Source organism: Sapajus apella, unplaced genomic scaffold (genome assembly GCF_009761245.1).
Source record: "Sapajus apella isolate SASKATOON/1434 unplaced genomic scaffold, GSC_monkey_1.0 scaffold23, whole genome shotgun sequence".
Classification (NCBI taxonomy): domain Eukaryota; kingdom Metazoa; phylum Chordata; class Mammalia; order Primates; family Cebidae; genus Sapajus; species Sapajus apella.
In genome coordinates, this window is record NW_022436963.1 from 23,938,543 (window position 1) to 23,956,415 (window position 17,873).

Below are 17,873 nucleotides of genomic sequence, written 5' to 3' on the forward strand. Positions count from 1 at the left end.
ACACACACACACACACACACACACACACACACACACACACACACACACATCCATCCTGGGGAGCATGATTAAGAACATAGATGCCTGGGAGGCTGAGGTGGGCGGATCATGAGGTCAAGAGATGGAGACCATCCTGGCCAACATGGTGAAACCTCCGTCTCTACTAAAAATACAAAAATTAGCCAGGCATGGTGGTGCACATCTGCAGTCCCAGCTACTCGGGAGGCTGAGACAGGAGATTCACTCGAACCCAGAAGGCAGAGGTTGTAGTGAGCTGAGATCCCACCACTGCACTCCAGCCTGGTGGCAGAGGGAGACTCCGTCTCAAAAAAAAATAATGAACATAGACACCTAGAGGCTGAGGCAGGCGGATCACTTGAGCTCAGAAGTTTAAGACCCACCTGACCGACATGGCAAAACCTCATCACTACAAAAAATACAAAAAGTAGCCAGGCTTGGTAGTGCACACCTGTGGTCCCAGGTACCAAGGTGCAAGGATTGCTTGAGCCTGGGAGATTGAGGCTGCAGTGAGCCAAGATCATACCACTATACCACTCCAGCCTGGGTGACAAAGTGAGGTGAGACTGCCTCAAAAAAAAAAAAAAAAAAAAACACCCATAGACAGTGGAACCAGAATACCTGAGTGAAAAACCAAAAATAAATATTGGAGCAGCTTTAGGTTCACATCAAAATTGAGTAGAAAGGAGAGTTTTCATATGCCCTTTGCCTCCACACATGCACGTTTTTCCATATACTCTATTCTCTACTGCTTAGTTCATTTTATGCAGCTGCAACAGAATACCACAGACTGAGTTATTTACTTACTTACTTATTTGTTCATTTAGAGACAGGGTGTTGCTCTGTTGCCCTGGCTGGAGTACAATGGTGCAATCATAGTTCACTGCAGCCTTGGATAGTTCACTGCAGCCAATCCATAGTTCACTGGACTCAAGCAGTCCTTTCACCTGAGCCTCCCAAGTAGCCGGGACCACAGGCACAGGCCACTACATCCAGCTAATTTATTTTTATTTTTTGTAGTGATACGGCCTTTCTGTGTTGCTCAGTCTGGTCTCAAACTCCTGGGCTCAAGCGATCCTACTGCCTCAGCCTCCAAAGTGCTAGGATTACAGCCTCCTGCCTCAGCCTCCTAATGTTCAGGAATTACACTGGTGTGAACCACTACATCTAGCCCATTTTCAAATAACACTATATCATTTCACTGGTAGTGCAAATGTCTTCTCTTAACAGTCTTTTTTTTTTTTTTTTTGAGACGGAGTTTTCGCTCTTGTTACCCAGGCTGGAGTGCAATGGCGCGATCTCGGCTCACCGCAACCTCCGTCTCCTGGGTTCAGGCAATTCTCCTGCCTCAGCCTCCTGAGTAGCTGGGATTACAGGCACGTGCCACCATGCCCAGCTAATTTTTTGTATTTTTAGTAGAGACGGGGTTTCACCATGTTGACCAGGATGGTCTCGATCTCTTGACCTCGTGATCCACCCGCCTCGGCCTCCCAAAGTGCTGGGATTACAGGCTTGAGCCACCGCGCCCGGCGTCTTTTTTTTTTTTTTTTTTTAAATGACTCTCAATTTTAACCTTTTCTTCTTTTTTTTGAGACAGATTCTTGCTTTGTCATCCAGTCTTGAGTGCAGTGACAAGATCTCGGCTCACTGCAACCTCTGCCTCCCAGGTTCAAGCTATTTTCCAGCCTCAGACTCCCGAGTAGCTGGGATTACAGGGGTGAACCACCATGTCTGACTAATTTTTGTGTTTTTAGTAAAGACAGGGTTTCACCATATTGGCCAGGCTGATCTCAAACTGACCTCAGGTGATCCGCCCTCCTTGGTTTCCCAAAGTGCTGAGATGACAGGCGTGAGCCACCATGTGTGGCCTTTTAACTCTTTTCTAAAAGTATTAAGACTCTTAAAAAAAATAAATAAAAAAAATAAAAAAAATAAAAATAATAATAATAAAAATAAAAAATAAAAAAAAAAAGACTCTTATTGTAGATTATGCATTACTTCTTCTTTGGCTATGAGATGTGTAGTTTTGTTAACCAGAGACATTAATGAGTTCAGTTTCTGAGACCAGTCACTTAACAAATTTTTTGACTCCTTGGGTCTCTGGAAGTTGATAATTCCTGCTAATCTGTCTACTTTAGCAAAGATGGTCTTGATAACTACTAGATTTGAGAGAAAGGCTTTGGACTCATCCACAGATCCAGAAGCTGTGCCATCCTTTTCATTGTTAACCGAGTATAATACTTGGCCACTATTCTAATGCTGTGTTCAACAACTCTATTCTTCAAGTCTTTCCACCTTTTTCGCCTTCCTCTGTAGAACCAAAAACATCAGCTGCAAGACTCTCAAGGGAACCCTTTCTTAATTCCATTGCATAGTCCTCAACAAGTGTGGAACAATGCATCAACTCCATTGTGGTAAAAAGCTTTAAAAGATCCTTGTATGTAGGAATTTCTTCTAACTTCTTGTTACCCTTATTCAGTGAACCAAATCTGACTGTTCGTTGTCAGAAGGAGCCAGGATAACAGAGTACAACACTCTTCAGAGCCTGCTGCCATTTTTTACTTTCTGCCTGTATATAGGGAGTATCACATATTGCTCTGTAGTGCTTACAAATAGACAAATTATGTTGATCCAGCTGAATCATTAAATTGTAGTACTTCAACTTTAGTTTCTCTGTATTTTCTTTCTGGAAAAATTTGGTGTTAGTTTTCTTGCTGATGATTTGTGTTTGAATGTAATCCTTTACAGCTAGGCAGAGCCTCATTCGCTCCAAAATAAATTCCGCTTGCTCTTTCTTTTTCATTGACCCATAGGTTTCCACCTGTAGCTCCTGTAAAACGGAGGCTGCCTCTTTCACATCACCATTTTGTTCTTTTATAGTTGCTAATGTTTTAGTCAGTTGAGCACATTCAATTTCAACATAAATCTTGCCTTCGGTAACCATTTGTAGAGTATCAGTGAATTGAACTTTAATAGGAAGGTCTGTGATTTCCTCAACATAAGTACAGCACTGCTGAACCATTTTGGCAACAGCTTGTTTTAACTGACTCAGCCTTTTGGACAAAAGCATCATATTTTCATTAAGTAAATCCCATACTTTAGCCTAATAGCACATCTTCACTACTGCAACTAAGATACGGGATGCAGATACCATATTGGAAGCAGTACGAGTCTGCTTCTCCAAAGAGAGAAGGGTTTCAATTACTTCTTGAAGTCTTCCTTCCTTGGCCAGCTTCTCACACTCAGGTAGGCGCTGATCCATGTGGCACTGTAGCCCACCTCCATCTCGATCATGTGCCCCTTAGCCCGCTCTGAGGTGCCATCCGCCATGGTCCCTGCCTGAATGTCCCTTGATGTCCCCTGCTTGGGCCACCACTCCTCACCCACCCCAGAAGCCGCCCCCACCCCTGTTCCGCAAATGTCTTATAATAACAAAATATTCCTAATACTTCCTTCCCATCCCTTGTATTATTACTGTCATTCCTTCCACTTATACATAAGCTTTAATCATCAAATACATTGTTACTATTTTGAACAAACTTTTTGTTATATCAATTAAGAATTTTTTAAAATAAGCATTTTATTTTATCTTCACTATTCTTTCTCTTCTGTGTTAAACGCACGCTCTGAATGAAGAGACCCCCTAAAGAGGCTTTGTGTGAGCAACATGGCTGTTTATTCACTGGGGTGTGGGCAGGCTGAGCCCGAAAAGAGAGTCAGTGGAGGGCGGTGGGATAGAAGTTGGTTTTATAGGTTTGCGGTTAGTAGTGGAAAGTTACAGAAGTTACAGTTTAGGGTGGTTTTTGCAAGCTGGGAGGGGGTCATAGGGTCTGGAATCACAAGGGAGACCAAGGTTGGTTACAAAGTCCACTGTCTTATCATTTGAGGCGGGAATAAGGAACAATAGAGAATGTCTCAAAGTTAATTAGGCACCTCAGGGCTTGACCATTTCTTTTTTGGTGGTTTTCCAGTTACTTCAGGCTTTCTAGTTCCAGGAGACCATCCAGAGGTATATGTGCGGTCACAAGAGTCGCCATGGCTCAACTTAGGATGTGGCCTATGGTGCAGCCAGTTAGCCTAAAAGACCTTACATTATGCTCTTCCTTTCTTTTTTTTTTTTTTTTTTTTTGTGGAGACGGGGTGTCGCTTGTTACCCAGGCTGGAGTGCAATGGCGCGATCTCGGCTCACTGCAACCTCCGCCTCCTGGATTCAGGCAATTCTCCTGCCTCAGCCTCCTGAGTAGCTGGGATTACAGGCACGCACCACCATGCCCAGCTAATTTTTTGTATTTTTAGTAGAGACGGGGTTTCACCATGTTGACCAGGATGGTCTCGATCTCTTGACCTCGTGATCCACCCGCCTCGGCCTCCCAAAGTGCTGGGATTACAGGCTTGAGCCACCGCGCCCGGCCTGCTCTTCCTTTCTTTATGTAGATCAAAGGTTTGGACCTACATCATTTTCCTTCTCTCTGAAGAATTTCACAATTCCTGCAAAGCAATTACACTGGCAACAAATTCCCTCAATTTTTGTTTGTCTAAGAAACTCTTTCTTTCTCCTTCACTTCTGAAGGGTAATTTCTCAGAATACAGAACTCTAGACTGGTGTTTTCTTTCTTCAGTACTTCACATATTTCACTTACTCTCTTCTTGCTTGCATGATTTCTGAGGAGGAGTCAGATGTAATTCTCATCTTTATTCCTTTATAGTTAAGATTTTTTTTATAGTTAAGATGGTTTTTTTCTGACTTCTTTGGAGATTTTTTCTTTATCTTTGATTTTATGCAGTTTAAATATGATATGCCTAGGTATAGTCCCTTTTTTTCTTTTTCACACTTATATTGCTTGGTATTCCAAGGTTCTTGGATCTGTGGCTTAGTGTCTGCTATGGTCTGAATATGGTTTGTTTGTCCCTGCCAAAATTCATGTTGAAATTTAATCTTCAATGTGGTGGCATGGGGAGATGGGACCTAGTGGGAGGTGTTTGGGTCAAGGGGGCAGATCCTTCATGAATTGATTGGTGCTGTTCTTGGGGTAGTAAGTCAGTGCCCACTCTGGTGAGAATAAATTCGTTTTTGAGAAAATGGCTTTGTTCCCTCAAAAGTGGGTTATTGTAAAGCCAGAATGCCCCTTGGGTTTTCTCTCTGGATGTGTCTACTTCCGCTTTTACTTTCTCCGCCATGTGATGACACAGCGCAAAGGCCTTTGCCAGAAACCACACACTCTTAACTTCCTAGCTTACAGAATATTAAGCTAAGCAGGCTAAGCCCAATAGCCCAAGCCTATAATACCAGCACTTTGGGAGGCTGAGGGGCAGGTGGCTCACTTGAGGTCAGAGTTCAAGACCAGCCTGGGCAACATGGTGAAACCCAGTCTCTACTTTTTTTTTTTTTAGGCAGAGTTTTCCTTTTGTTGCCCAGGCTGGAGTGCAATGGCACGATCTTGGCTCACGGCAACCTCCACTTCCTGGGCTCAAGTGATTCTCCTGCCTCAGCCTCCTGAGTAAGGTGGGATTGCAGACATGTACCATTATACCAGCTAATTTTGTATTTTTAGAAGAGATGGGGTTTTCCATGTTGGTCAGGCCGGTCTCAAACTCCTGACCTCAGGTGATCCACCCACCTCGGCCTCCCAAAGTGCTGGGATTACAGGCATAAGACACTGTGCCCAGCTCCTAGACTTTATTAAAAATACAAAAATTAGCCAGGCATGGAGGCATGCTCCTGTAATCCCAGCTACTCAGGAGACTGAGGCACAAGAATCACTTGACCTCTGCCAGGAGGCAGAGGTCGCAGTGAGCCAAGATCATGCCACTGCACTCCAGCCTGGGCAACAATGTAAAACTCTGTCTCAAAAAAACAGTTGAGATAAGTAAATTTCTCAGTCATTGTACATATAACTTTGTAGTTGTCCCACACTTCTTGGATATTCTGTTCCATTTCTTTTTCTGCCTGGTGCCTCCCTTTTGCTTTCTTGCTTCCTCTCTGGCCATGTGATCTCTGTACATGGCTGGCTTACCTTAACCTTTCACCATGAGTGGAAGAAGCTTGATGCCCTCACCAGAAGCAAATGTTGGTGCCATGCTGCTTCTATAACCTGCAGAACTGTAAGCTAACTAAACTTCTTTTTTCAAAAATAGGCCAGGAGCGGTGGCTCACACCGTTAATCCCAGCACTTGGGGAGGCCAAGACTGGTGAATCACTTGAGGTCAGAAGTTTAAGACCAGCCTGGCCAGCATGATGAAACCCTGTCTCTACTAAAAAATACAAAACTTAGCTGGATGAGGTGGTAGGTGCCTGTAATCCCAGCTACTCGGGAGGCTGAGGCAGAAGAATCTCTTCAATTGAGGAGGTGGAGTTTGCGGTGAGCCAAGATTATGCCACTGCACTCCAGCCTGGGCAACACAGTAAGACTCCCTCTCAAAAAAGTAAAAATAAAAATAAAAAATAAATTATCCAGCTAGATTTCTCTTTATAGCAACACTAAATGGACTATGACAAAGCCCTTAGATTGTAAATCATAGTTGTTTTAAGTTTCCAGTCTGATCAGTTCTCAAAAGAAGATATATGAATGGGCAACAAGCATTTGGAAAAATGCTCAACATCACTAATTATCAGGGAAATGCAAATCAAAACCACAATGTGATACCACCTCACTCCCACAAGAATGACCATTAAAAAAATAAAAAAAAGGCCGGGCGCGGTGGCTCAAGCCTGTAATCCCAGCACTTTGGGAGGCCGAGGCGGGTGGATCACGAGGTCAAGAGATCGAGACCATCCTGGTCAACATGGTGAAACCCCGTCTCTACTAAAAACACAAAAAATTAGCTGGGCATGGTGGTGCGTGCCTGTAATCCCAGCTACTCAGGAGGCTGAGGCAGGAGAATTGCCTGAACCCGGGAGGCGGAGGTTGCGGTGAGCCAAGATCGCGCCATTGCACTCCAGCCTGGGTAACAAGGGCAAAACTCCGTCTCAATAAATAAATAAATAAATAAATAAATAGCTGCTGGCATGGAAGTGGTTAAAAGGGAACACTTTTACACTGTTGGTGGGAATATAAACTAATACAATGACTACGGAAAACAGTGTGGAGATTCCTTAAAGAAATAAAAGTAGCTCTACTGTTTGATCTAGCTATCCCGCTGCTAGTTATCTACCCAGATGAAAAGAAGTCATTGTACAAAAAAGATACTTGTACATGCATGTTTATAGCAGCACAATTTGCAATTACAAAAATATGGAACTAGCCCAAATGCCCATCAATCAATGAGTGGATAAGAAAATGTGGTACATGTATACCATGGAATACTACTCAGCCTTACAAAGGAGTGAAATAATGGCATTCTTAGCAACGTGGGTGGGATTGGAGACTATTATTCTAAGGGAAGTATCTCAGGAATGGAAAACGAAACATTGTATGTTCTCACTCATATTTGGGAGCTAAGCTATGAGGATGCAAAGGCATAAGAATGATGCATTGGACTTTGAGAACTTGGGGGAAAGAGTGGGGAATAAAAGACTGTACATTGAGGATAGTGTACACTGCTCGGGTGATGGGTGCCCAAAATCTCAGAAATCACCACTAAAGAACTTATTCATGTAACCAAACGCCATCTGTTCCCCAAAAACCTATTGAAATTTTAAAAAGTAAAATCTATTTACCAACAAATTAAATAAATATTCAGTGTGATAATTCCAACATCTGTGGTGTATCTGAGTCTAGTTCGAGTGTTTGCATTGTCTCTTCAAACCGTATTTTTAGCCTTCTAGTATGCCATGTAATTTTTTTGTTGCATGCTGTATATGACGTAATGGAGAAAACAAACTATGGTAAATAGGCTTTTAGTGATGTGGCAGTAGGGTGTGGGGGAGGGGAAGCATTCTATAGTCCTATGTTGCTGTCTTTTAGTGAGCCTGTGCCCCTTGGCTAGAAACTTCACAAATGCTTCCCAGTCCCCCTCTTCCTGGGTGGGACAGGATGGTTAAAGGGAGCTGAATTGGGCATTTCCCTTCCTCAGTTCAGTTAGGCTCTGATAAACCCCAATAGGTTAGACTCTAATGAAAAATAATTCCTCTTGAGGGCAGGCCTTGTTAAGAAGGCCTGATGTATTTCAAAGTGATTACTTTTTCCTCCCCTTGCCAGAGCAGGAGGGGATTTTCTTCTAGTTTTCACTGTGAGAACCTGGCAGAGGTAAACTCACAAGAGTGTGGGCCTCATAAGACAGCACCCCCACCGACCAGGGTTCTTAACTTTCTGCCTTATCCACACTGAGCCTTCAGCAATTTGCAAATTATAGTTTAGGTTTTCCTACCCCAGCACTGGTTCCTGAGAGGTTTCCACTACGGTTAAGTTGCACTTAATTCTCTGTATTTCCCTGACTCTTCAAATTCTGAGACAATGGTTTACTCTGTGACCTTACTTCTCTGATAGGCCTAAAAAGAGTTGTTAATTTTCAGTTTGTGCAACTTTTCACTTGTTGTTAGGACAGAATAATGAGGTATAAACTCTTCACATGCCAGACTGGAAACCGGAAGTCCTATCTGCTTTTTTTTTTTTAGCTGAGCAAATTAGCTAACTCTTCTGTAACCCTTCTGTGTCTTAATCTCCTTATCAATAAAATGACATACTAGCATCTACCCCTAAGATTAAATGAGCTAACACAGGCAAAAAGTTCTTAGAATAGAATTAGCATTTAGTAAGACATAATGAATGTTAATGATGACTACTACTATTAGTACATTTATAACTTCAAAAATAGGAATATATGTATATATAAATACACACAAATATAAATATTTTATCAATCAATCTGTATTTCTTCTTAATCACTGTTTTATTACATCAATGTTTGCTGGATAGGGCTCCAGATTAGGGCAGGTTAGGATGAATGGTTAACAACTAGTCACTGGTATTGAATGCTTTATGGTAATCATTAATTTCACATAAAATTGCTACACTTAATTCTCACAAAAAATATATAAATGCTATTATTATCCTCCTTTGATACATGAGGAAATGAAGCTTAGAAAGAGAAAGTAACTTGCCCAGAAGTGTGCAGCTAGTAAGGAATGTAGCTAATATTTGACCCTAAGAAATTTTACTGCAGAACATGAGCTCATGCTTTTCTGCCTTCTAATTTATTATTTTTTTAAAAGCTGTATAATATTCCACAATGGTATAGATGGTCAGCTGATTTACAACAGATACTAATAAAATTACTAAGAGAAAGATGTTCTTTTCAACAAATGGATTAAATATCCATAGAAAAGCATAAATCTTGTCCTTTACCTTTATACCTTACACATAAAAATAATCCATGATGGGTTGTAGATCTACTTGTGAAAAATCAGATAATGTAGAATCTAGAACTGTGCTTTCCAACACAGCAGCCACCAGCCCCATGTTACTATTTACATTAAATAAAATTTAAAAAGCATTTCTTTAGTTGTGGTAGCCACATTTCAAGTGCTCAACAGCCACATGGGGTTAGTGATCACCATATTGGATGGGACAGATATTGAACATTGCCATTATTGCAGAAACTTCTGTCTTTTATTCATTATTTTTATTTTTGTAGACATAAGGTCTCACTTTGTTGCCCAGGCTAGTCTTGAACTTCTGGCCTCAAGTGATTCTCCCACCTCCTCTACCAAAGTACTGGGATTACAGGTATAAACCACCATGCTCAACCCAGACAGCTCCTTTGTAAAAGAAGAAAAAAGAATTTCTTGAGACCAAGAGGTAGGCAAAGATTTCTTAGACAAAACACCAAACCCAGTAGCCATCAGAGAAAAGACTGATAAGCTGAACTTCAAAAAGAAACTAATCCTTCCAAAAATCACCAGAAGTGAGTGAAACCAGAAGCAGATTTTTCCCTAGCTGAGCTTTCAGATGAGACCACAGACTTGGGTCAACAATTGATTGTAGCCTTTTGAGAGACTGTGAAGCAGAGGGCCCAGCTAAGCTATGCCCAGATTCCTGACCCACATAAACTATGAGATTATGCTCATATCTTAAGCCACTAAATGTTGGGGGTCATTTATTTTGCAACAATAGATCACCAATATGAGAAGTGAGGGAAAAAGGATGGTTTCCACCTAATTTCTGGCTTGAGCAACTAGAGGTGTCAAGATTCTAAGAGAAAAAATAGATTTCAGAGCTTCCAAATTATTAAATATTCCCACATCCAGAACTTTAAATACAGTGGGTTCTCAAAGAATTAAAATTTCAATATGACAATGATTTGGAATATAATTGAATTTTAGATAATTTATAAAGTATTATAAATAAGCATTTTTTTCTATCAGACATCTAAGTGAGACATTGGTTAAGCCATGGGTAAGAGAATCTGCAGGCCTTTTCTATACCATTAGCGGATGTAGCTCATTCTCTCTTGTTACTACCATGTAAGAAGTGCTTTTCGCCCTCTGCCATGATTCTGAGGTCTCCCCAGCCATCTGGAACTACATGTGCATTGCCATTGAGATTTCTCATGATCCTGATATGTGCTATGCTACTTATGGAGCATACAAGCAGCATACAGCCTGGATCATCCCATTCTTCTGTTACCAGATCTTTGATTTTGCCCTGAACACCTTGGTTGCAATCACTGTGCTTGTTTATCCAAACTCCATACAGGAATACATAATTTTCCTTACAGAGATGATGTCATGTCAGTGAATCCTACCTATTTGGTCCCTATTATTATTCTGTTTATGAGCATTATCTTGACTTTTTTTTTTTTTTTGAGACAGAGTTTTGTTCTTGTTACCCAGGCTGGAGTGCAACGGTGCAATCGCGGCTCACCACAACCTCCGTCTCCTGGGTTCAGGCAATTCTCCTGCCTCAGCCTCCTGAGTAGCTGAGATTACAGGCACGTGCCACCATGCCCAGCTAATTTTTTGTATTTTTAGTAGAGACGGGGTTTCACCATGTTGACCAGGATGGTCTCGATCTCTTGACCTCGTGATCCACCTGCCTCGGCCTCCCAAAGTGCTGGGATTACAGGCTTGAGCCACCGCGCCCGGCCCTGAGACGGAGTCTTGCTCTGTCACCAGGCTGCAGTGCCGTGGCGTCATCTCGGCTGACTGCAACCTCTGCCTCCCAGGTTCAAGCAATTCTCCTGCTTCAGCTTCCTGAGTAGCTGGGGCTATAGGTGCACACCACCATGCCCGGCTAATTTTTTGTATTTTAGTAGAGATGGGGTTTTACCGTGTCGTCCAGGATGGTCTTGATCTCCTGACCTCGTGATCCGCCTGCCTCGGCCTTCAAATGTGCTGGGATTACAGGCATGAGCCACCGTGCCCAGCCTAATTATCTTCACTTTTAAGGGTTACTTGATGAGCTGTGTTTGGAACTGCTATGGATACATCAATGGCAGGAACTCCCCAGATGTCCCGGTTTATGTTACCCGCAATGACATTACCCCCATATGATGATGCCACTGTAAATGGTGCTGCCAAGGAGCCGCTGCCACCTTACATGTCTGTGTAAGCCTTCAAGTGTGCGGACTTGAGGGCAGCAGCTGGACTTTTCAGATACCTGAGCAATAGTTTTGTTACTTCACTTTTGCAACAAGCTCTCTGAGCTTGTTTGTTGCTGAAATGCTACTTTTAAAAATTTAGATGTTAGGTTAAAACCTATGGTTTCCAACAAATGCTTTGCTAGAACATTGTGATAGATGAGCTGTAGAATTCTTTTTGTAGGATTGGGGGTGTAACGAGCTTCACTAACCTTCCCTAGGCACTGAAACTTCCCCCAAATCTGATGAACCTAGAGTCATAGAAGTCTGCTTTCGTACCTGCTGGACCCCAAAGTTGGGCAGTTAGTCACATTTTACATTTTTTCCTCTCTGTTCCCTCTCTTTTGAAAGTGTAAAGTAAAACCCAAAATAGCCAACTTTTTCTTAAGCCATTGCAGTGTAGAGAACAAAACCTTATGAAAACAGGAATGTCAGTTGTGTAATCATTGTTCTAGTTAGATGAATAGAAGTCCTTATGTATGTGTTACAAGAATTTCCTCCATAACAGCCTTTATGACTTAACTTCAGTGACAATTTGTGTTTGGCGGTAAAGGATTTTCTCCATGGCCTGAATTAAGACCATTAGAAAGCACTAGGCCGTGGAAGCAGTAACCATCTGATGACTGTTCTCGTGCGTCCTGTGTCAAGGAACATGGGCTGATATGCCTCGTCTGTGTTAGAGGGTGGGACGGGTGTGTTTGGCGCTGCATGGGATCTGGTGCTCCTCTTCTGAATTCACATCCCCACCCAAGGCCCGCTTTTACTAATTTTCTGCCCTAGCCTTGTTTGAGGTGGTCATCCAACTGACTTTATCAAGTGGAATTGGGATATATTTGATATACATTTGCCTAAAACCATGGAAAAGGGTTTTCATCCTCCTTTGCCCGCAAGGTACATTCTATTGCTTTGAACTTCCAAGTATGCCTAGTCACTTTTTAAAATGTACAAGTTTTCATAAAAATGAAGATTGCTTTCTTTGTATGTGCTTGTTATCTTGACTACCTGAATCGCAAGGAATTTTTATATATTCATATGTTCCGAAGTCAGCAACTTTCCTGTTGGTTCATTATTGAATGTGCTGTAAATGAAGTCTTTTGCAATTAAATTGAGATTTGCACACATCCAAAAAAAAAAATGAAAAAAGAAAAAAAAAATTAGAGGATGGAATGTAGTTTTCCACCAATCAGAGCAATCCAAACAAAAGTTGGGTTTGGACTCAGTAGAAGGAGGTAAATCAGGCTTTTTTTTTTTTTTTTTTTGCTTCAATGAGGTTCAAGAAAACTGAGTCCTCTCTTTGTTCCAGTCTAGCTGTCCCAAATTATTCTTTGGTGTTTGAGGCTAAAACCCTGGCTACTAATCAAGTGTTACTTTGACTCACTTTGCCTTAGTTTATCTTTGTTGCATTCATCCTCCTCGAGGTACAAGGGAGGGGGCAAGACAGAATTGAGAATGCCTGCTTCTCTGCGCCATCTATCAACATAGTGGTGGCCATTTCAAAACCTGAAAGGTCTAAATATCAGGACTCAGTCTGGCCTAGTGTTTCTCAACAGGGTCCCGTGTTGACCCAGGATAGCTTTTGTTGTTGCCATGTCCTGAGCATTGCAGGATGTTTTGCGTATGCTAGTAGAACCTATCAGCCTTCTCAGAATTCCAGATGCTTCCTATAGGATGGCACCCTCCCCTCATCATCTTTGAAAACTAATGGATTCTTTGTGCTTGCTCACCCACAACATGTCCCCCACACTGAACCTGCACCCTGCCATTTCCTAGATGTCTGCTTGGCAAGAGCTTCCAAATTACTAAATATTCTTATCCCTAGAACTTTAAATACAATAGGTTCTCAAGGAACTAAAATCAAATGCTAATATGAGAATAATTCAGAATATAACTGAATTTTAGATGATTTATAAAGCAACATGGAATCTTGCAGAAACTCAGGGACAGGCCGGGTGCAGTGGCTCACGCCTGTAATCCCAGCACTTTGGGAAGCCAAGGTGGGCAGATCACTTGAGGTCAGGAGTTCGAGACCAGCCTGGCCAACATGGTGAAACCCCATCTCTACAAAAATTAACTGGGTGTGGTGGTGTGCACCTATAAGCCCAGCTACTTGGGAGGCTGAGGCAGGAAAATGGCTTGAACTGGAGTGCCAAAGTTTGCAGTGAGCCGAGATGGTGCCATTGCACTCCAGTCTGGGTGATAGAGCAATCAAAAAAAGAAAGAAAGAAAAAGAAAAGAAACTCAGGGATGATGTTGTTATAACTAGTGTCCTTTGTTCTATGGTGTGCTGAAAAGAGAGTTAATGGTTAATGGAGTCCTGGCTGTCAATTCACCGTGAGTCATAGAGGATGTGTCCTAATGTTTCAGATTTGTGACTGAGGATGCTCTGGAAGAATAGTCTGGAAATTATGACCTTCATCTGGCTATTGAAGCTGTTAAAGTCTCCAAAGAAGCCATTCTTACATTGTGTCATGAAGTTATTACTCTATCTCAAATCTGTGCCGGAAAGAAAATAAAATGTGTGTTAATGTATATATGATAAGCTATGTTTTATTGGACTAATCATTACAGAACTTTTATTAGGCACCTACTGTGAGCCAGGCACTGTGCTAGTGTCTTTGAAGGCATTATTGAATTTAATGCCCACAAAATGCCTCTGTGGTGAGCAGTATTGTTATTCTCATTTTGCATGTAAGGAAGTTAAGGCTTAAGAAAGTTGTGTAGCTTCCTCAGGATCACCAAGCCAGTTAAGTGACAGTGTCAGATTTCAAATTCAGACTTTGAAATTCATTCTCTAATTTCTTCAGGCTACATGGATCTGTTCGGTCCAGTCCAGCTGTCCCAAGTTCTACTTTGGTATTTGAGGCTGAAACCCCAACTACTAATTTTACTTGCTTTGCTTTACTGCTTGTGTCTTTGTTGAGTATATCCTCCTCCAGAAAGAAGGGACGTGGCAAGACAGAGGCAGCAAGATTTTATTCAACAGGAATTTATTGGCACCACCACGTGCAGACCTCTGCACTGTGCAAACAGGACAGACATGTTCCTGAGAAGATGTGTGGATAAGTGCACGAATGTGTGGATAGATGGATAAAATAAATTAGGGGGAAACATATGGAATAAATGAACAAATAAGTTAATCATGGCCTGAGAGAATCAGAGGGACGAGTGGATGGCATGGGTGGGTGGGTGAATGGGGAGGTAAACGAACGAACGAATGAATGAACGAAGTGGTTTTGAGTCTGCGCTACCAGAAGCCCAAGCGCTTGGCGGGCGGGTGGGCGGAGGGGCGGCTACTCCACACAGTACGGTAGGTGCAGGCTGCTCCTCCTGGAGCCCCGCTCGCACCGCCTCCCCCACCCCTCCTGCTCCTCCTCCTCCGCCGCCGCCGCCGCCGTCGGGCGCCCGCCGGCCGCCACGACCCCAGTCCCCGGCTGGCAGACGGAAGAGGCGACCGCCGCGCGCTGCTGCACTGGTCCTGCCGCCGCCGCTGCCGCCGCGATGCGCAGCGGGGCCGAGCCGCCCGGGGGCCGCCGCCGCCGACGCCGCCGTGCCGCACCATGAAGCTCCGCAGCAAGGCGGCGGCGCTGCTCTTGCTCGCGCTGGCCGCGCTGCTGCTGGCGCTGCTGTCCCTGCGCGCCGGCCGCGCTGAGCCCCCTGCGCCGCCCGCTCGCCCCGCGTCCGCCCCGCAGCGCCACCCCGCGCCGGTCCCCGCACGCTGGCCGGGGCCAGGCGCCCTCCCCAGAGCCGGCCCGGGAGTTCGGAGGCGCCGTCCCCCGCGTCCGCGCCCTAGAGCGGACAGCCGGGGCGCTGTGAGACTGGAGAAGTTGGCTAGGTGAGTCGTGGCAACCCCAGAATCCCATCTGGGGACCCGTGTCTCGCTCCATACACCCGTGTCAAGTCCAAGGGAGGCTTTGGGCCGGAGACACAGACTTCCAAGTTTCACCCACGGGCTGCGCACATCTGTTTCTTGGCCCGATTGAAATGAAGACCCACCTTGGTGGACTCCTCCTAACAGCTCAGTGCTTATAATCACGTACATTTTGAAGTGTCAAGGAAAGTGGTTTTGTACGTTACATTTTTTAACTGTCAAGGCAAGGCGTATTTTTGCACTCTTGCAAACATGCACTCTTTGTTTAATTTTTCAAAAGCTATCACGATGCAAGAATGCTTATCTAATTCTCATGTTTCACTGGAGAATTTTACCGAAACCGTAGATCTGATTGAGTTGGAAAAGTTAGATGTTTACCAAGGACTGGCTGCTTCTCATTCAACCTCGAGTACCCCCGTGCTTAGAACAGAAGAGACACTTGACCTAAGTTTATTAAAAAGAAGTTTTCTCCTTGAAAGGACTCTTGAGTGGTACAGAAAAGACGGAGTGGGGGTTTCCTGATCTTCATTCTGTTTCAGGTTCAAGTGTGGTCAAAGGGTCCTACAAGGAAAACATCTTAACCTTCGACCTTCTGTTTGATACTCTGTTTCCCGTCACAAAGCTTATGCGTGGAGGCTTTTCATCCGAGCGCTTTATCTTTGGCCTTTGGGTTGCTGGAGCGCCCGCAGGTTAGGGATTTGCGTTCATTTTCCTTTGTTGTGGAGGGTTTTCCACCATCCCTTGTCTTGTAGCGGGTCTGTTTCATCTGCCCTTTTCAAAACTGTTGTTTCTAACTGCCATTGCAACGTCCTCATTTGCTGGGCTCTTTAATTTCAACCTGAAAAAAGTTGAAAAATTCCTTTTTGACCATAATGACTAAATCTCTTTGGCGCTATTACTGTAATCAAGAGAAAAGACATGAAACCTCAAAAAGGAGCTGTGTCAGCTTTGTTTGCCTTATGCCTCAGTACAGATGGATACTGACAAGTTTTAGTGGGGAAAAAAGCTCCCAATAATCTATCACTTTAAAGTACTTATAACACTTTACAGCTCTTTCTGGATGTATACAATTTTTAAGGATATATTTGTTAGGAAATTAATAGGATTTCCCCTCTTCTATACTGGAATTTCTTATAATAGATTAATTAGGGTTTAACTGCAAGTTTAATATAATTTCTAAGTTTGATGGGACAACTGGTAAGATAATAATATAATAACTGTCACCCCTTAACGTAGCTAACCTATTGCCAGGGACAGTGCTAACCGCAGTACATAAAAATAGTCACAGTTAACACTTCCATATACAACTACATAATCCACACCATAACCTCCCCCTACCCCCGATTTTTCTTTTTTTGAGACAGATTCTCGCTCTGTCGCCCAGGCTGGAGTGCAGTGGCTCGATCTTGGCTCACTGCAACCTCTGTCTCCCAGGCCCAAGCCTCCTGGGTTCAAGTGATTCTCATGCCTGAGCCTGCCAAGTAGCTGGGATTACAGGCGTGTGCCACCACGCCTAGCTAATTTTTAGTAAAGAGACAGGGTTTCACCATATTGGCCAGGAACTCCTGAGCCCTAATGATCCACCTGCCTCAGCCTCCCAAAGTGCTAGGATTACAGGTGTAAGCCACAGTGCATGGCCCACACCATAACCCTTTGATAGTCGTTCTCAAAGTGTAGACTTCAGAGCAGTGGCACAGGCATCATGTGGGAACTTGTTAGAAATGCAGATTCCTGGCCCCACCCCAGCCCTACAGAATCAGAATCAGAATCAGCAACCTGTGTTTTAACAAGTCCCTCCCGTTGTTTCTCATGCATAACAAAGTTTGGGAACCTGCTTTGCAAATAAGCACCAATGTGATCCCCACTTTTCAGATGAGGAAAGTATTGCACAAGGGTTAGCAATTCGTCCAAGGTTCACAGGTAACCTGGTAGAGAAGGATAAAGATTCAGGCAGTGTGGGCTCTGGTTGAGCACTTACCTGTTATGCTGATGTCATGCCATAGACTTGCCTGCAATTCGTAATTTTACTGAGATGTTTTTGAAAGAAACACTACAGATTTTTGGAACTGTCTCATTCTTCAAGGTGTTGAGAACAGTGGCGCAGCATCTGTTTGTCTCTATCTGAACAAAGTGGGTCTGACTAGGAGGAGATCATGAACAGAATCCAAATGGATGTTTTAGGGAAGGACTATTTCCAGGAGCAACCGTACACTTGAAGCCATTTTTCTTTTGAACATGTCTCTTAGATTATCATGGAAATCATGGCCAACACCATAGGAATAAAGAACAATATTTTAAAACTGGGGAAGGAATAAAAAACAAAAGCCACAGGAAGTCTCAGACTCAAATGCGTAAACAGCCGACATTTTCTGGGATCTTTCTCTTGCTACCTCAACAGAAATGGCAGCAGAAGATTCTGAAGTTGTGAGGGAGCAGGAGGAAAGATCTCTACTAGGGCTCCTTTATTGCT

General features: G+C 43.4%; 1 protein-coding gene and 1 pseudogene across 1 annotated transcript in view; one reads left to right on the forward strand and one right to left on the reverse strand.

Moving 5' to 3' along the window:
- Nucleotides 1-1,995: 1,995 nt before the first annotated feature.
- Nucleotides 1,996-3,348, reverse strand: LOC116559518 (annotated as a pseudogene).
- Nucleotides 3,349-14,899: 11,551 nt separating this feature from the next.
- Nucleotides 14,900-17,873, forward strand: part of GXYLT2 (glucoside xylosyltransferase 2) — an 86,528-nt gene continuing 83,554 nt past the window's right edge. Inside the window, exon 1 of the mRNA XM_032290483.1 lies at nt 14,900-15,367. Within this exon, the coding sequence (XP_032146374.1) occupies nt 15,093-15,367 (275 nt within the window). The 5' untranslated portion in view covers nt 14,900-15,092. The remainder of the gene's footprint in view (nt 15,368-17,873) is intronic.